At 41.7% G+C, this 20,889-nt stretch overlaps 1 protein-coding gene across 1 annotated transcript in view; it reads left to right on the top strand.

The window, feature by feature from the left end:
- TTC27 (tetratricopeptide repeat domain 27) overlaps positions 1-20,889 on the top strand; it is a 411,030-nt gene that overhangs the window by 55,771 nt on the left and 334,370 nt on the right. Inside the window, exon 6 of the mRNA XM_040429555.1 lies at positions 10,309-10,411. Within this exon, the coding sequence (XP_040285489.1) occupies positions 10,309-10,411 (103 nt within the window). The remainder of the gene's footprint in view (positions 1-10,308; positions 10,412-20,889) is intronic.

Genomic DNA, 20,889 nt, shown 5'->3' with positions numbered 1-20,889 from the left:
TGTCACCTCCGGCAAGCCCTATAAAGTTTAGTAATACATGTACAGATCCATACCAATGATTTGTATGTCGATACGCACCCCCGTCGCCCCGCTGTGCATGTGCACACCAGCCATGGAATGCATTGAGAGGACTCCTGTGCATGAGCACATAATGGAGAGGACTCCAGGAGAAGTCTTCTGTATGCAGTCCACAGCCAGTTTGTTGGTGCGTGGGGAGTATAAACATATATATGACCTGGAGTCCGGTGATCTATACTGATTACTGTACTTTGTAGGGCGTGTCCAAGGCGACAGAGTCCATTTAAAATGCCGCTACTGGAGAGTTTCTCTTCTCTTCATTAGAGTATATCTGCTGCAAACTGCTGAAATAAAACAATGCGTTTTAAAAGATGGAAAGTTAAGATTTTGGACGCGCTTTTAAGCTATTTATAAAGAAAAGAACTGAACATTTTTTTCAAGGGGGTGTCCGCCCCTGGTTAGAATTGCTTACTTTCACATCACGTTCTTGCCCTACGTTTAACATATAATTTGGGGGGAAAAGGGATGCAAAAGCATAGTACACAGAATTTTTTTTATACTAGAACTCTATAGTGACAGATACCACTGTATGTAATTCCTCTGAGGCATCCGTTTAACATATACGTGAATTGTAAGATAAAAACGTGATGTGGACCCAGCCTTAGAATGGCAGCAGGATCAACTCTATTAAAAGGATTACCCTTGAAAAGATATGTCTGACGTTTCCTCAGGGTAGGTCATCAATATCAGATCTGCGGGGTTGCGACACCTGGGGCCCCCGCAGATTGGCTGTTAGAAGAGGCCTTGCACACTGCAGCCTCTTCACTGTACATCGGTTACATGGCCTAGTTGCTACTCAGCCCCATTCAAGTCAACGAGGCTAATCTGCAATACCAAACATTAACACTATACAATGTACGGCACTGTCCTTGAAAAGCTGCCGGAAGCCTGCATCATAGATTACACTGCCAGTGCCTAAACAGTAAGGGCTCATTCACATAACCGTAGGCCATCCGTGCCTTTATTGCGAACCACAAACAGCAGTTGACTTGAATGGGTCCGCAGTCCACAAGATATGGTGCGGGACGGGGGCATGGATTGGAAGTCTACAGAAGCGCTATGAAGTGCTCGGCTTTGTTTGGGTGGAAATTTACATCATTGGCACGTTCTCTTCAAATAATAGAAAGCATATGCTCCTCCCTGATCCCCAGCCACTCCCTTTAAACACTATGTGGGTCCCCCACCAGACTCTACTTTTTATTTCCTATAGACACAGAAAATGCAACCTAATTGTGTCCAGAGGGAACGGGAAGTAGAGGCTGGCGGGGGACTTGGAAGATTTTTGGAATAGAAGTGACGGGTGATTAATGAGGTGAGTATGACGTCTTATAATTTTTAAGCAATTATGGTGCCTTTTTTTTTTTTTTACTTACCAGAGGACCACTTTATATGTGATAATTAAGCCGAAGGTAACAATTGAGGTTTCTATAGCAGTGCTTAAGGCTGGGTTCACACTTGAGTGTTTTACAGCACGTTCAAACGCGCTGTAAAACGCTTAACACATGAAAACCAATGCTTCCCTATGGCCCTGGTTCTCACTTGAGCGTTTTACAGTGCGTTTGAACGCGCTGAAAAACGCCCTACGCTCAAAAAAGTTCTTGAGCTTCTTTGGGGCGTTTTGTCGTGCGTTTGCGGCCATAGGACACTGCTGTCAATCACACAAACGCGCGTAATACGCGCGTTGACTATGGACAAAAACGCGCGTTAAACGCACATATCAAATACGCTCAAGTGTGAACCCAGCCTAAAGGAAGCCTGTCCGCAGTTTGAACACTGACCTTCTCTCACAGCAAAACGGGTCTCCAAACACTTTTTAATCAAAGAAGGAAAACATAAGAACATAAAAGGTCTTATGATTGGATGAATTAATCTTTAGAGTTCATGTGACGTTCACACAGGTACAGGACCGCTTACGTGTACTGTGCAGGTAACCGAGCTGTGTCTTGTAATGGGCCGTACACCCATGTATCCATCACATTACCAGGACGTATTGAATGACAGCAAGCAAAGGTCCTGAAAACCATAGAGGTGATACAGAATGCTGGTACTTTTCATTATACATAGAATAACCATTGTTTGCTAAAAATGTATTACCCCTTTAAGTGTTTTATAGTTTGGGCAGCTGTGAAGGCCTTTAGATTCCTTGCTTGATGGGTTTGATGATTGTCATTTTCTCATGAATTGGTATTCGGATATTAAAATTTTTATGCCAACTTGTGCTCTTAAGCTGACTTAGAGATTAGATCTCAGATTGCCCGATATTTTGTCATTTTGAGTTCATTGGCTACCAGCTATATATTCCCAAAGGCCATACAGTAAAGCAGCAGCATGCAAGGATCAGAGTGATCTTGGTAGTCCATCATCATATTAAACGCCTATCTCTTGTCACTTCCATCACGCCTTGTCGGAGCGGTATCACCGCACCTTGTAATATCCGTTTGTTGTGACACCGCTCTCTTGTGTGTTGACCTGCTTTAAGTAAAGGGTGTCAGCTTGTAATTTTGTGATTTTCCCTTCAAACCAAAATCCCTCTGTCTACTGCCCTTGGAGTACTCCAGGAGAATACCAATGATTGTCTGCTCGTATTGAGCATTTTCAAACACTTTAATTTTCTGCTCATGACTGTGTGGCCTCAGGCAAGTCTAAAAAATAATAAAAAAATATGAATATAAAAGATTCTCTGTTGTTTAAAGTGTAAATTGCATTTTGGGAGTGTTGGTCTTTGTAGAATGCCGGCTGGATTTCTTCAAATTGTGATATACTGTTTAAATAATGTGGCTTGAGAAGAAAGGCTATAATCTAATGGATTGTACTTTATTTCACACTAATACATAGTTTACTTCTTGTATTCATGTGCAATTTATATGCATTTACTTGACGTGATTATCTTTGATCTGCTAAATGACACTGCTTGTTTTTCTTGTATTATTTTTATAGAGTAAGGCCTCATGCACACGACCGTGGTGTGTTTTGCGGTCCGCAAATCGCGGATCTGCAAAACACGGAAGCCGCCCGTGTGCCTTCTGCAATTTGCAGAACGGAACAGGCGGCCCATTGTAGAAATGCCTATTCTTGTCCGCAAAACGGACAAGAATAGGACAGGTTATATTTTTTTTTTGCGGGGCTACGTAACTAAGCAACAGACGCGGACAGCACATTGTCTCCATCTTTTGCGGCCTCATTGAAGTGAATGGGTCCGCATCCGAGCCGCAAATACTGCGGCTCGGATGCGGACCAAAACAACGATCGTGTGCATGAGCCCTAAGTCCAGCTATAGGGCCAGATTTATCATTACATTTAAAGTCACGTCCATAAATATTGGGACATCGACACAATTGTAACATTTTTGGCTCCATACACCACCACAATGGATTTGAAATAAAACGAACAAGATGTGCTTTAACTGCAGACTGTCAGCTTTAATTTGAGGGTATTTACATCCAAATCAGGTGAACGGTGTAGGAATTACAACAGTTTGCATATGTGCCTCCCACTTGTTAAGGAACCAAAAGTAATGGGACAAATGGCATCTCAGCTGTTCCATGGCCAAGTGTGTGTTATTCCCTCATTATCCCAATTACAATGAGCAGATAAAAGGTCCAGAGTTCCTTTCAAGTGTGCTATTTGCATTTGGAATCTGTTGCTGTCAACTCTCAAGATGAGATCCAAAGAGCTGTCACTATCAGTGAAGCAAGCCATCATTAGGCTAAAAAAAATAAAAAAAAAACATCAGAGAGATAGCAAAAACATTAGGCGTGGCCAAAACAACAGTTTGGAACAGTCTTAAAAACAAGGAACGCATCGGTGAGCTCAGCAACACCAAAAGACCAGGAAGAACACAGAAAACAACTGTGGTGGATGAACGAAGAATTCTTTCCCTGGTGAAGAAAACACCCTTCACAACAGTTGGCCAGATCAAGAACACTCTCCAGGAGGTAGGTGTATGTGTGTCAAGGTCAACAATCAAGAGAAGACTTCACCAGAGTCAATACAGAGGGTTCACCACAAGATGTAAACCATTGGTGAGCCTCAAAGACAGTAAGGCCAGATTAGAGTTTGCCAAACGACATTTAAAAAAGCCTTCACAGTTCTGGAACAACATTCTATGGACAGATGAGACCAAGATCAACTTGTACCAGAGTGATGGGAAGAGAAGAGTATGTAGAAGGAAAGGAACTGCTCATGATCCTAAGCATACCACCTCATCAGTGAAGCATTGTGGTGGTAGTGTCATGGTGTGGGCATGTATGGCTGCCAATGGAACTGGTTCTCTTGTATTTATTGATGATGTGACTGCTGACAAAAGCAGCAGGATGAATTCTGAAGTGTTTCGGGCAATATTATCTGCTCCTATTCAGCGAAATGCTTCAGAACTCATTGGACGACGCTTCACAGTGCAGATGGACAATGACCCAAAGCATACTGCAAAAGCAATTAACCACCTCAGCTCCTCTAGCTTGAACACCCTTAATGACCAGACCACTTTTTACAATTCTGCACTACACTACTTTCACGGTCATGCAACTTACCACCCAAATTAATTTTACCTTCTTTTCTTCTCACTAATAGAGCTTTCATTTGGTGGTATTTCATTGCTGCTGACATTTTTACATTTTTTGTTATTAATCAAAATTTACCGAAATTTTTGAAAAAAAATGAAATTTTTCACTTTCTGTTGTAATTTTTTTTTTAAAAAACTACATTTCTATATCAATTTTTCACTAAATGTATTGTTCTACATGTCTTTGATAAAAAAAAATGGTTTGGGTAAAAGTTATAGCGTTTACAAACTATGGTACAAAAATGTGAATTTCCACTTTTTGAAGCAGCTCTGACTTTCTGAGCACCTGTCATGTTTCCTGAGGTTCTACAATGCCCAGACAGTAGAAAACCCCCACAAATGACCCCATTTCGGAAAGTAGACACCCTAAGGTATTCGCTGATGGGCATAGTGAGTTCATAGAACTTTTTATTGTTTGTCACAAGTTAGCGGAAAATGATGATTTTTTTTTCTTATTTTTTTTTTCTTACAAAGTCTCATATTCCACTAACTTGCGACAAAAAATAAAAACTTCCATGAACTCACTATGCCCATCACGAAATACCTTGGGGTGTCTTCTTTCCAAAATGGGGTCACTGGTGAGGTGGTTATACTGCCCTGGCATTTTAGGGGCCCTAATGCGTGAGAAGTAGTTTGAAATCAAAATGTGTAAAAAATGCCCTGTGAAATCCTAAAGGTGCTCTTTGGAATCTGGGCCCTTTTGCCCACCTAGGCTGCAAAAAAGTGTCACACATGTGGTATCGCCGTACTCAGGAGAAGTTGGGCAATGTGTTTTGGGGTGTCTTTCTACATATACCCATGCTGGGTGAGAGAAATATCTCTCTAAAAGACAACTTTTCCCATTTTTTTTATACAAAGTTGGCATTTGACCGATATATTTATCTCACCCAGCATGGGTATATGTAAAATGACACCCCAAAACACATTGCCCAACTTCTCCTGAGTACGGCGATACCACATATGTGACACTTTTTTGCAGCCTAGGTGCGCAAAGGGGCCCAAATTCCTTTTAGGAGGGCATTTTTAGACATTTGGATTCCAGACTTCTTCTCACGCTTTAGGGCCCCTAAAATGCCAGGGCAGTATAAATACCCCACATGTGACCCCATTTTGCAAAGAAGACACTCCAAGATATTCCGTGAGGGGCATGGCGAGTTCATAGAAGTTTTTTTTTTTTGGCACAAGTTAGCGGAAAATGATATTTTTTTTGTTTTTTCTCACAAAGTCTCCCTTTCCGCTAACTTGTGACAAAAGGTTCAATCTTTCATGGACTCAATATGCCCCTCAGCGAATACCTTGGGGTGTCTTCTTTCCGAAATGGGGTCACTTGTGGGGTATTTATACTGCCCTGGCATTTTAGGGGCCCTAAAGCGTGAGAAGAAGTCTGGAATATAAATGTCTAAAATATTTTACGCATTTGGATTCCGTGAGGGGTATGGTGAGTTCATGTGAGATTTTATTTTTTGTCACAAGTTAGTGGAATATGAGACTTTGTAAGAAAAAACAAAAAAACAAAAACAAAAAAAAATCTATTTCCGCTAACTTGTGCCAAAAAAAAAAAAATCTTCTATGAACTCGCCATGCCCCTCAAAAGTGATCTTATTATAGCGCCGCAGCGATTTTACGGTGTTTTTGCAGTGATCAGAAAAAAAAAAATTCTGTCACTGCGGTGGGGCGGACTGAACGCAAGTGTGCGCACAAGATCAGGCCTGATCGGGCAAACACTGCGTTTTTTGTGGAGCCTATAGAACATGTCCTATTCTTGTCCGCAATTGCGGACAAGAAAAGGCATTTTCTATATAGTTCTGGCAATGTGCGGATCCGCAAAATGCGGAAAGCACATTGCCGGTGTCCGTGTTTTGCGGATCCGTGGATCCGCAAAACACATACGGACGTCTGAATGGAGCCTTACAGGGGGGTGATCAATGACAGGGGGGTGATCAGGGAGTCTATATGGGGTGATCACCCCCCTGTAAGGCTCCATTCAGACGTCCGTGTGTGTTTTGCGGATCCGTGGATCCGCAAAACACATACGGACGTCTGAATGGAGCCTGACAGGGGGGTGATCAGGGAGTCTAATATGGGGTGATCACCCCCCTGTCATTGATCATCCCCCTGTCAGGCTCCATTCAGACGTCCGTATGTGTTTTGCGGATCCGCGGATCCGCAAAACACATACGGACGTCTGAATGGAGCCTTACGGGGGGGGTGATCAGTGACAGGGGGGTGATCAGGGAGTCTATATGGGGTGATCAGGGGTGTAGTGTAGTGGTGTTTGGTGCTACTTTACAGAGCTGCCTGTGTCCTCTGGTGGTCGATCCAAGCAAAAGGGACCACCAGAGGACCAGGTAGCAGGTATATTAGATGCTGTTATCAAAACAGCGTCTAATATACCTTTTTAAGGGGTTGATAAAATCTGATCTACAGCCTGCAGGCGAATGATCGCCGCTGGCAGGCTGCAGATCCACTCGATTACCTGCAGTTCCTGTGAACGCGCGCGCCTGTGTGCGCGCGTTCACAGGAAATCTCGCATCTCGCGAGATGACGCGCCGGCGCGTCCACTCGGAATAACAGGGCCGCCGCAAAGACGCAATCCTGCATACGGCGGTCCTGTAGTGGTTAAAGAGTTTTTTAAGGGAAAGAAGTGGAATGTTATGCAATGGCCAAGTCAATCACCTGACCTGAATACGATTGAGCATGCATTTCACTTGCTGAAGACAAAACTGAAGGGAAAATGCCCCAAGAACAATTAGGAACTGAAGACAGTTGCAGTAGAGGCCTGGCAGAGCATCAACAGGGACGAAACCCAGCGTCTGGTGATGTCTATGCGTTCCAGACTTCAGGCTGTAATTGACTGCAAAAGATTTGCAACCAAGTATTAAAAAGTGAAAGTTTGATTTATCATTATTATTCTGTTCCATTACTTTTGGTCTCTTAACAAGTGGGAGGCACATATGCAAACTGCAATTCCTACACCGTTCACCTGATTTGCACTTAAATACCCTCAAATTAAAGCTGACAGTCTGCAGTTAAGGCCTTATGCACACGGCCGTGATCTATACGAGTGTATCACTGTACAGCAGCGGCGGTATGAAGCGCACGGCGTCATAGCAACCAATGACGCCGTGCTCTCCTGCTGTCAGAAGCAATCCCGGCCGGGTTACCACGGACCGCTCTCGGCCGCCGAACACGGACGTGTGCATGAGGCCTTCAGCACATCTTGCTCGTTTCTTTTCAAATCCATTGTGGTGGTGTATAGAGCCAAAAATGTTAGAATTGTGTTGATGTCCCAATATTTATGGACCTGACTGTACATCTCAATCCACTTTTACATATGTCCAAAGTCCTTTTGGCCAAGTCAGATTTATTAATGGTCCTTTAATACTGTGATAAATGTGGTTTGACGGTAGCAGTTTATCCTTCAGTAAGCGGCTTTACAAAAGTCGCATGTCTTTACGAAAAAGTTGCATGTTCTATTAAAAAGTCGCATAAGATAAGCATGGTCCTCACTGGAGTGAAATTAAACAACTTTTTTTAAATTGTCGCAATAGTCTAGCGATTCATTTACATAAGAAAACACGCCCACTTTCAGAAAACTGGCGAGCATAGTGCAGAGCCAATAAAAGTTTAAAATGTTTGCGCAGTTTTAGCGATTACGCAAAAATTTGCGACTTTTTCACTCCATTATTTTGACTTGAGCTAATAATAAATCTGGCCCATAATTTTTTCCTACTCGTCCCTGTAGTCTCTTTAAGATGTATAAGGGATCATGTACATGATTGTAAACGATCGTACAATTGGCACATTGAGTTTCGGCAACTTTGTTGGATTGACTGTTTGTACTGCCATATATGCTCTGCCCCATGCTTAAGGGTATGTGAAATCTGAATCCATAGTCTTGTGTTTCTGCTGTAAATGACTGTTTCACATTAAGCAGGCGATATAGTTTAGTATACAAATATGACACAATTTTGATACCACTAAGTAACCATCATATTTGATGGAAAAAATAGCGCTGCATGTATGCAGTGACCGACACCTCAATGGGTCCCAACGGACCCCATTATAGGTTAGTGGGATCTGTCAGTCACTGTTAGTGTTTGTCGCGTGATGTATCTGGCACTGCATCATTGTTAAGTTCTCACCTGATGTGGTGTAGCTTGTGCAGTGGGGCAGGTTTTGAGCAGTATTGTCCATTGGCATTGGTGCAGCAGAGAAAGAAAGACAGATGGAGTAGAGTTATAGAGCTAGTGCAGCAGAGTTAGAGAACCAGTTTAGTGGAGTGGGTGTTCTGGTATAGAGGAATTGTGGAGCCGATGCAGCAAGGCTGGAGATCCTATGGTGTTGAGTTGTATGGAAGACAGATTCCAGAGTTGTAGCAGAGTAAAACTGGCTGTTGATATAGCAGGCTTGTAGCAGAGTAGAACTGGTGGCCGGTGTATAGCAGAGAAAACCTGATGGCTTGTCTAGCAGCATTGTAGTAGAGAAAAATTGTTGGCCAGCGTAATGGAGTTGTAGCAGTGTAGAAATGATGACCAGTGTAGCAGAGTATCTTGAGGCTATTCTTACAGAGTGGTAGCAGAGTTGAGGCTGTCCTGCCGCCTGATAAGCAGGGGAGCTGCTGGATACTCTGAAGAACATGTTGTGTATCTTGGGCAGTATGTGGGTAGCTACTATCTTGTTGTAAACCCACATCTCCAAACTGAGTAAAGAAAAGGTAGTAAGACTAGTTTCAATATGTCCTGCTTGGTCAACGTTTCCTCAATGTATTCCAGACAGGAACGGTCATTGTAGCTAATGGCGCCCCACACCATGACACCAGGTGTCTGTCCTGTGTGTCTTTGTAGTATGCACAATGCCAGTAGATGCGGCCTGAAACTGCTTTCATCACTGAACACTACTGTTTGCTATTCATGCCTCCAATGGACACGGCACATGTGCAGACACTCTTGAAAAAGATGAAAGGTCAGTGACGAACGAGCTAGTGGAGAGCGTGAATGCAGTCCTGCTTTGAGTACTCAGTTTCTTATGTCGGGGTGATCATTGCAGGGGCTATTGCAGAGGCAGTTTGTGATAATGTGGCTGTCCTTACAGCAGCTCTTCTTATATCTTGCTATCCATCTGTCTGTCTTGACATCCAGAACCCTCTCTATATGTGTGAGTGCCCTCCTATGACCACTGTTGTCACCAGTGGTGTGCTACGAAAACTTCTCGTCCAACTCTTTCTGAGATTTGACGGATGGACCCTTTTCATAGTCTGTTAATTGCACAAATAGTACATGCCTTTGTCTGGCAAGCATTGTGAACATTTTAACAACACCCAAGCAACAGTTCTGTAAGAGAGAAGACGGAACATAGTGCTGTCAGAAAAACAGTGATACCAGACAAAAAGAAAGTCTTTGGAGCATCTATTCAGTATGTAAATTATGGATCTTGGAACTGTGAACACTACATGTGAGTTGTGACACCCTAACGCTTTTTATCTTAACTTTCTCTAGGTGTTCTTTTTCCATTTCATTTCCATCTGGTACTGTATTTACCATCTTTTGTCATTGTACCGGTCTTTATATGCACATATATTTTATTACTACAGCTTTTTTTTCTTGTTATGCCCTTACATTTTGCACATTTTGGGTCATCATTAACAATGCCTCCATCTCTCCTTTCAGATGTTACCTTGGTGGACCCTAAGATGTGTGAATATTCACCAACAGCTGTTGGAGGAGCGTTCTCCTGAGTTGTTCTCCATTGCACAGACCAGCATAGATGCAGGTTAGTACTTTGCCTGGCACTCCATATCATTGCCAGAGGATGACATACGTTTTTTTTGTTTAAGCTTGAAACCTAGTGTAACTCTTTTATTTTACAAAAATGCAGACAAAATAGTTGGTTCAACCAGTTAGTTACTCATATTTATGCATTACAAATATGAGGATATAGCACTCTCTAAATAAACTGTATGCTGGATGCATGTCACTGTTGAGGCAGAATCAATTCCCTGTATGAACTCTCACCAGTAGAGCAAGTAGCAATATCAGGGCTTCCAAGATTCGATGCAAAAAAAAGGCTTTATTCCCTATATGTGTGCAGCATTTTGGCTTTGTAATGAGCTTTTCTCAAGATTCAGTTTAGGTGTATGTATTGTATACATACATTTCTCATGTGTCACATAGGAACATTTGTGGATCCGTGCTCTGTTGTCTTCCACTACCTCTAAAAATACAGAATTATCCGATCTAGCCATAGTATTAGCTTGAATTTGGAGCTCAGTCAAATACATTTTTGGTTTTTAATTTAAAGAGGACCTTTCATTGTTTTTTATTAATTGAGATAAATACCGTTACTTACTGATGCAGCCACCCTGCCTGATTTTTTAAAATATCGCTCCTGCACCACGCTGTGTTCCCCCGTAGTTTTCCTGTTTAGTATGCTAATACTGAGCATCGGTAAAGGGAGGAGGAGACACCAGGTTTTTTTTAATGGGCGTCTCCTTCTCCCTGGCTGTGCCACGATCCAATCACAGCGGAGAGCGTCACAGCCAAGGAGAAGGAGACGCCCATTGAGAAACCCTGGCTTCTCCTCCTCACTGTACCGATGCTCAATATTAGCATACCGAGCAGGAAAACTATGGGGGAACACAGCGGGGCGCAGGAGTGATATTTTAAAAAATCAGGCAGGGTGGCAGCATCAGCGGGGGGTACCTTGCAAGTAAAGGTATTTAGCTCAATTAATAAAAAACAATGAAAGGTCTTCTTTAAATAACGCTTAAAGGTGTTTACCTACTTAACACATTGATGTTATATCACAAGATTATGACATTACTGTCACATTGGGGAGTGGGGGGAAACTCCACACCGTACAATGTAGATTGGCGGGATATGCCACGAGGCCTGGAAACAGGAATAAAGGGAGCAGGTCACATTCTAACACATCCCTTAATCCTAGCCCTGACCTCTTATCTGTATGAGCGAACCCTAATGGTAGGAGGGCTCATACCCGTAACCTCGGGCCCTACTAACTCTAGAGATCCCTGGTAATAATGTCAGGGCTAGGAGACGACCTGTTCATCCACGGATGAACCGGAGTCTCCGGCAGGTCTAGCAACAAGGAAAGGGACAGACAGTAGCATAAATCAGATTGGCAGGTAAGCACCCAGCGCACACAACACACACTGGAAGAACAGCACTTACCTGCCACAACAACTGGATGAAACAACAACTGCTACTGACTAGTGGGAAACCCTGGAGCCCACTTCCGCAGGCAGGTGGTCAATGCGATTTCCCCTCCGAGGAACCCAGGAGCCAAAGAACCCAGGAGCCCCCTCACAGGAGGCACAACACACAGGGAAACGCCTTGCATACATGCTGGACGAACAACACCAAAAGACCAGACATGAAACAATAGCAAGACGTACACCACACCCTGAACATAAACCCACACCAAACATCAACACAGGTAAGGTAGGAAAAATGGAGGATACGTAATGGATGACAATCTATGTCCAACAAGGTGGCCCTAAAACTGGACAGATGGTAAGGTCCAGGATGGCAGCATAACTCCAGCTCCACAAGAAGCTGAAGTCCCACTAACCTCAGGCTCAAAGCCCAAGTACTATAAGAACCCACACCCAGCTCCACCTTGCTCACACTTTAGCCCCATACTCACCAGCATGGGAAGGGACAACCACCTTAAAGGGGAAGTGTGGAAACATGCTAAAAACTACACATAGCCACCGGCAACAAGCATGCACGGCTAAAGTGTCACGATCCACTATCACCAGACCATGACACAGCCGTGACAATTACAGATTTTTTGGTGGGTTTCTGACCACTGAGACTCCTGCTGATTGCTGAAGCTAAAGGCAGTGGCATTGGCTTTTTTTTAGATGCCATAGGTCTATTGTCTCACTACTTTATTTTTTAAATGGCCATGAGTCCTTATCTCAAGGTAATCCCTTTAAAAAGGTTGTCCTGTTTTCTATATTAATTACATATCCTCAGGATAGGTCATCAATATCAGATCGGCAGGGTGCTGGGAATCGGCAGTTTGAAGAGAGCACTGCACAGTTACACTCCGGCTGTTCCTTCCCATTGAAGTGAATGGGGACTGAGGAGCTGCAATTACTCTTGCTCGCCACTGTCATGTTGACGGCGAGTAGGGCTACTTTCACACTGGCATTTTGGATTTCCGTTTGTGAGATCCGTTCAGGGCTCTCACAATTGCTCCAAAACAGATCAGTTTTGCCCTAATGCATTCTGAATGGATAAGGATCTGTTCAGAATGCATCAGTTTGCCTCCGTTCAGTCTCCATTCCGCTCTGGAGGCGGACACCAAAACGCTGCTTGCAGTGTTTTAGGTGTCCGTCTGCCGAAACTGAGCCAAACGGATCAGTTCTGGCACACAATGTAAGTCAATGGGGACGGATCCATTTTCTATGGCACAATAGAAAACAGATCCGTCCTCCAATGGCTATGTTAAAGATAATACAAACGGATACATTCTGAATGGATGCAGATGGTTGTATTATCTGAACGGATCCGTCTGTGCAGATCCATGACCGATCCGCACCAAATGCGAGTGTGAAAGTAGCCTAAGTAAACAGTGAAGAATGCTTCATTCTCTTCAAACAGCGAATCGGTGGGGGTGCCGGGAGTCAGACCCCCGCCGATCTGATGTCATGACCTATCCCGAGGATAGGTCATCAACACAGGAAACCGTCCAACCCCTTTAAATTTGCACCTGTCTCTAATTTTATATCTTGCTTACCAGCAAGTTAGATTACTGTTATGTGAAGGTAAGTTTCAACAAAATGGCGTCATAGAAAACTGAAGATATTTTCTGAACAAGCCATTTAAATTTGTGAATGAACTTGTACCTTGACGCCTTTAGCTGTCTACTTAGAGGCCACCTGAAGATAATATCTAGAGGTGTCTTAAAAAGCCTTATTTATATTGAGAGCTGGAATTGCTGTACTTGTCTGATATGTGGTGAATGATGGAACTGTCTTTTTTGATGATGATAAAATGAGGTTGTATTCTGAATGCTAATTGTGATGTGATAACGTGAGGAAGCAGTACTTATTGCAGTGATATCCATTTATAACAGTCTAGGCAAACAAAGTAAGAAAAGCCAAAGAGAGGGAATTTATCATTAACATATGCCAGTTTTCTGGTGTGAAAAAGTCGCAAACGTCGCATTTACAACTTTCTCCATTGCACATTTGCTAAAAATTTTGTGCTAGTGCCGTCTCTCCGCCCTCCTCACCACTTTTCTGACGTAGAAGAACACTGAAATCTACGCCAGCCAATGTATATATATATATCGTACTGTGCAAAGTGTTAATAGTTTAATTTTATCAATTAACAAAATGCAAACTGAATGAACAAAAGAGAAATGTAAATCCAATCAGTATTTGGTATGACCACTCTTTGCCCTCAAAACAGCATCAATTCTTCTAGGTACACTTGTACACAGGGAGGTTGTTCCAAACATCTTGGATAACTAACCACGGATCTTGCTCAAATCCTACTGTCTCTTCATGTTATCCCAGACAGACTTGGCTTTGTTGAGATCAGGGCTTTGTGAGGCCATTTCATCCTTTCCAGGCCTCTTTGTTCTTCTTTACACTGAAGATAGTTCTTAATGACATTGGCTGTATATTTGGAGTAGATGTCCTGCCGCAGAATATATTTGGAGCCAATCAGACGCCTCCTTGATGTTATTGCATGATGGATAAGTATTTGCCTGTATTTCTTAGCATTGAGGACACTATTAATCCTGGCCACGTTGAGGACACTATTAATCTAGTAGTCAGCCAAGAAAACTTAGTGCAGCAGATGAAAGACGCATCATGCTTACGGTACTTTCATTCAAAATGGGAAGAGTTAAATTATAAAAAAATCTTTTAGTTGATCTAGTTTGCTTTGGAAATTTCCTGGGACGCATTATTTTATACTAAGTTAGTTTGAGTTTTCCAGATTGCAGGTGTAGGCACAGTGATAGGATTACCTCTTTACATGTTATAAGTTGTCCTGTTACCTAGCGTGGAATACCAATAGTTTTTCCTATGGTCTGTGCAAATTAATTACAAAGCTGCTAATTCTAAAAGGTAGAGAGCATTTAAAGGGGTTGTATAACTACAAATAGTTTTTTAAATACCCCCACTCAGTGGGACCTGTTTAGGGACATTTGGTTCCAGCTCTGTGGATCTACCACTGTCTTCACAGCACTTCTATCTCCACATGTAAACCCTGCATACTGGAAGTTTATTTGCGGGGCAACAAAGCACAGTGGTCTTCACAGTAGTCCCACAGAGTTGGAACTGAGCGTCAGGTAGCAGGTAAGTTTGCTTCCCTCCATAGGCTCCACTCAAAACTATATGAAGTTAGACAACACCTTTAAGGATACCAAGAAAAGAATGCAAAACCACCCTATATCGAAAGATACAGAAGATACTGTCTCTCCAGTGACACTTCTCCTGTTAACCATTGACCTGAGTCGTCGTTAAAAGCTCTTTATCCTCCAAACCAAAAGTAACATTTTAGGGATAGTACTGTTTATGAGTTGTTGCTCCTCATCAGTACAGAAAGGGGTTCTGATTGCTCACTATTTGCCATGCATTTCCCTGTACCATGTAGCTGATCTTTTACAATACAGTCATCCATCTCATTGCTTGCATAGGAGATCTCTCTTTTCAGACCTGAGACCTGATAATTTTTTTGAGAAACCCGATTATCATACGTTTATCTATCTCCCTCTATCTCTCTCAGCAGTCCCACATGTAAAGAGCACTTACTTATCACATTCTTTTTACACACGCATTTTATAGTTCTGATTTATACTGATTTTATTTTTATACATTTTTCTACCATGTAGTATCTGCTAATAAAACCTCCCGTCAGATGTGTAGAAATGTTTTATTTTTAGCTTTCTGGTTGACTTTTACAAGAAACTCTAGGGTGTATAAGATTAGAGATTTGTACATGGAAGAATAATGTGGGCAAAGGAGTGGATAGGAAGCAAGCAGTGTTACAAAACGTGATTAAATTCCGATGAGGGAGTTTAGGTTTTCCTAAAACATTGTTACGCTTTGAAGTTTAGGTGATAGGAATAAGAAGAATGCTCCAAAGTGTTTGTGTAGGTGGAGGGAGAGCAGACAAGGTTGGGTGATGAAAAACATAAGTCCTTGGTAGACGAAGGATTTATAGAGACAAGAAAGAGGAAATAATATGATCCAGCATTCTTGAAAGTGATTTTAATCATAACTTTAATTCAAATGCTGGAAAACAGACAGTTCTATTGTTATAGGGTTACAGTTATAAATACGGATAGTACTTAATTGTGTGTTTCATCCAACATCTCTCATGCGCTGTGCACACAATGAAACCGGAGAGGCGAATAGCATTGTGTTGTCTGACTTTCCTCCTGGGATGTTATATGGATAAATGGAGAATATGTGCAGATAGATATCAAGTGAAGAGATGGTTACAAATACAAGGTTGTGTCTGCATGGAGAGCTCCGATAGCATTTATCATAAAGGCTTTGCTCGCCTTCTTAGAACAGTGTTGGGTGATGACATTGACCATTCTGAAGATTACACTTGAATTACTTTTGTCCCATTTTTATTTTCTTTGAGATAATTATGTTTGGAGAAACTTTTGAGATTTATTGTGCTGCTTTTTATTCCCTAGAATGTTTTCTTACTGTTTATCTATTTAGAATACTTTACCTTTCTATAGGTATCCATCCTTCTAGAAAGTATTTGTGAGATGTGTTAATAAACTTAAAAGGTGTAGCAAATCCTACGTGGTGCAAAAAGATATCCTGTTGTTTCTGCTCAGATTCATTGGCTGTTTCTTACATCGTCTTCCCTACCATAGTTGACACTCTGTGCAATGGGATTTGGACATCGGTGGCAACTATATTTTACAAGGTATACAGTAGTGTTGTGTGTATCTCTGCCCAACACTTTTGGGCTATGTTCACATCTGCAAGTTTTTTTAGTTTTTTTTAGTTCTAGGAACAGAAAAAGAATAAAACTGAACGCTGGAACTGTCATATGACAGAAACAAACTGAGCCCGATGGACCCCATTGTCCCCATTGGGATACTTCAGGATTCTATCGGGGAACCCAACAATTTACCAGACAAAACAGTGCAGCATGCTGCTCCTTTTTTCATACTTTTTTTTTAACTGAGTCTGCAAGAGAGGTCATGGATCCTCAACATAGATATATACATTGCGTAATGTGAACCTGTATGAACAATTTTTGGTTGTAATTCTATTCATCCGAAAGAGCTCAGAGTGGGATAAGAAAGTAAAAGACAGGATATTCATCTCATGGATACCCCGTCACCCCTGATCCGACTGGTACTGATCCCCTCTGATCACTGCTTCCTGATCCTTTCTTAATATGCGGGAAATGCATGACGGTGCCTGCTCAGCCAATTATTGGTTGTCATGCCAGCCCTGCAGCATTCCCAAACATGCTGTTCTTGGAATCCAGCATACTCCAAACTATGTATTCTGTCATGGAGTCTGGTTAATTATTGCTTTCTATTGTAACTTGTGACCCCATCGGTATTGGGTGACTTTAGACTTACCCTACACTCACTGTTCTTTTTTTTCATTCCTGTTAACTTGCCTGTTCCTCCTTATGAGTACTTCTTGGTATCGTGAATCATGGTGGTTTCTTGACTATCAAATTATGGACTTGTCTACAGATAGAACTTTGTTGGGTTGCTTGCTATTTTCTTTGCACCTGTACTTTGCATTGATGACAAAATACATTCAGATGATTCTAAGAAATTTTTAGAGACTCGCCATAATAGCATCAAAACTGGTTGCCCTCTCTTGCTGAAAGAGATGTTGAGGCTGTTGATGTATCTACACAATGACTTCTTCTAAATGAGGATTGATTCCAGACAAAAGTTAAAATCAAACTATTTCAGAATGGGGAATCTAGAAGTTGAGATGAAGCAGATTGTTGACAGTAGAATGTACTAAATGATATATGTATACACTTGTAAAATGCAGGTCAACTCCCTTCCTGTTAGAGATTCTCCCACAACCTATTTAAAAATACATTTATCAGTCTTTCCAACCTTGCTCTGTTCTCACAGTTTTTTTTTTTTTTTTTTAAGACTTTTAGGGGAAATTCACATACATGGGTATCATAAAACTAACTTTTCACAGTGTGCTGGTTAGACTCCGTGTGTCCTCTAGGGTAAGGGCAAACAGCCGCACACATCATGATCAGACCATCTCCACCCTCTTTAGCCAATGGACACACAATTAATCCATGGGCTTGCCAGCAGCAGCGTGGTTGGGCCAATTTGGCCTTACTGGTAATGTATTGTCTCATGAAGAAGTGGGCAGGTGCCTCTCTAATGGATGCTACACAAACAGCATAGCTATGGGAGTCATGAAATCAGCAGAGTGCTGCCCGATCGGCCATTTCCGTAAACATGACCCCCGCCCACCACCCTTGTCTGCAGACTTGGCCTGAGAAAAATCCAGGGTATATTGAAGAATGCGTAGACCTTGAAAAACAGTGTCAGGGAGAGAGAGAGAGAGAGAGAGAGAGAGAGAGAGAGCAGCAAATTGTCCTCAGCTGTGAACTGTAAACTGCTTCCTATCTCTAAAGCATTATGTCATCTGCAAACCATTGGAGACATATTTCTTTTGAAATCAGGAATGATATATACTCTGGCAGTTATACAAGTTGCAGTGGACCATAAGTCTCTGAAGTTTAGGTCTGACAGCCTTGATAAAGAAAAGTACAAGAAATACATTCACCACTGCACTTTCTGTTCACAATATGTGTTTGTGATGATTTTGTAGACAACACATTCGTGAACTTTTTTCAGGCTGGGTTTATTAAGTTGAACTTGCTTTGATAGATATTTACAAGATATAATTCACTCTGAAGATTATTATTATTATTATTTTTTTAACTTCTTTTTAAATTGGTACTATCTTTAGAAAGGTATGCATTTTGTATGTATTTACTGATTTGTGCAATATTAGCAGTTTTAAAGGGGTGTTCCAGAAGTTTGATTTTAATCGCCTATTTTCAGGACAGTATGAAGAGGATGCGGCTCCCTGTGAGCGCTTAGGCCTCTTTATAGGCCATGTAACATCACATTCATCGGTCACATGGCCTATGTGCGATAACAAATGGATAGTGCAAGGCTTTGTAAGCTGCGAGGAGGCCACAGTCTCCTGAAGCTTGCCGGAAGTCAAATCCCTACCAATCAGATATTGATGACCTATCCTGAGGATAGGCCATCAATATGAAAATCCCTTTAAAATTCATTTATTTGGCTCCTCCCCACTTGTGATGGCATTGGCCTACGGTGGCGCTGAGACAAACTGTCACCAAGATATATGTTTATTAGTTCTGATTCATATGCACATTTAGTTGGGCAGGCCTTTGGCAAGAGGAAACAAAAAAAAAATGGACAAGAAAAATCCATCATTCTCTGAGTCTATTTTAATTGACTTAATTATTTCTCTGCATCCCATGTTACATTTCATTGAGGCTTATAGTACTGTCTACGTCGCCACGTTGTACATTTTGGCATGCATGGTGCTACTGTTCCTCTGTAAAAAAATAAAAAATAAAATATGAATGGATTGGGGCGCATCAGTCGGACCCCCACTATTCAAACATTTATGACCTATTTTATTCTGGAAACTCCCTTTAAAGTGAAAGTATTGTCAGAAATGACTTGGGTATTAATCTGAAGAAATCAAACCCAGGGCTTTTATGAAAGTTATGCACTGGCTGCTCTTATGGTATGTTGGCACATTAATAAAAATTTGAATCGTATCCTAGAAAAGCATGTGTCTCTATTTAATTAGATAAATCTACAGAGCCCATAATTAGAACAAATTCCTTTGATCCCATCCTTTTATCAGGCATCTGTAGGCTTAAGTATTCCTGCTCCAAACATGACTGTTGGCAGCCCTCACTTGAGAGATTTGTGGTTAGTCGGATTTCTAGTTGGCCTTATGTGATGGTGACATCATTAAAATGGCACTAGGCTTCTACATCCTTGTCTTTCTATGTTATTGTAAGTTTATATCCCAAGGAACCCAGCTAGTCTGCCTCAGTAGAAAGTAATTAAGGTGACTGCCACTCACTTCATATTTCCAGGTCAGCAAGTACAAAACATTCTCCCTTAAGGTAGCTTCAAAATTTCAAGTTTCTTATTTTTTTCACTTTATTTAACTCTCTTCCCCTGGTTTCAAATGCATTACTGTCTTATTATTCAATCTTATCTGGAATACCTAGGGCAATCCTAGTCTTAAAAAGTATGACTGTGTAGATTACCTGGAGTTCTCATCTCTTGAAACATATTAATCTATACTGTAGCCTAGTCCAAAGGATAAAGATTGATTAGTCTGTCTGTCTAATCAGATACTTGGCATGGTGGCAGTCTGAAAATCTTGGCTAGAATATTGAATTATATAGGGAAGAGGTGGTAGTATCACCAAGAAGTCTGTCCCTTAATGTATCCCAAAACGGGTCACAACTATATGGACACAAGTATTGAGACACTTAAACCCAGAAGAACTTTTATAGCAACCTATTCTAAATCCATAGGTTTTAGTATGAAATTGGTCCACCTTTACAGCTAAAACAACTTCCACTTTTTTGGGAATGGTCATACAGTGATGTTGGACAAAAGGGCCTGCTTTGCATTCCCCGTTGTGGTTCATCTCAGAGTTGTTCGATAGGGTTGAGGTCAGGGCTCTGTGTGGGCCAGTTAAGTTCTTCCACTCCAAACTTCACCCAACCACAACTTTATGGACCTTGCTTTGTGTACTGGGACAAAGTCATGCTGCAACAGAGAAGAGTCTTCCCCATACTGTTTCTATAAATTTGTAAGCAATCAATTATTCAAAACCTGTTATTATGCAGAAGCATTAAGATGTCCCTTTAGTGGAACTAAGGTACTACTTATGGCAACCACTGAAAACAACCCAATAGTATTTTCCCCCTGCCACCAAACTTTATGGTTGGAACAATGCAGTCAGGCATGTATTATTCTCCTGGCATTCACCAACCCATCAGGCTACCAGATAGAGAACAGTGATTCGTCGCTCCACAGAATGTTGTCACTGCGCTGGTGTCCAGTAGTTGGATGCTTTATTCTACTCCATCTTAGAACTTGCATTGTGCATAGTGTTGTAAGGCTTGCATGCAACTGCTCAGCTCTGGAAGTGGAAACCCATGTCATGG

The sequence above is a fragment of the Bufo bufo genome, chromosome 4 (genome assembly GCF_905171765.1).
Source record: "Bufo bufo chromosome 4, aBufBuf1.1, whole genome shotgun sequence".
Taxonomy (NCBI): Eukaryota; Metazoa; Chordata; class Amphibia; order Anura; family Bufonidae; genus Bufo; species Bufo bufo.
This window is presented reverse-complemented; position numbering and strand designations above follow the sequence as displayed.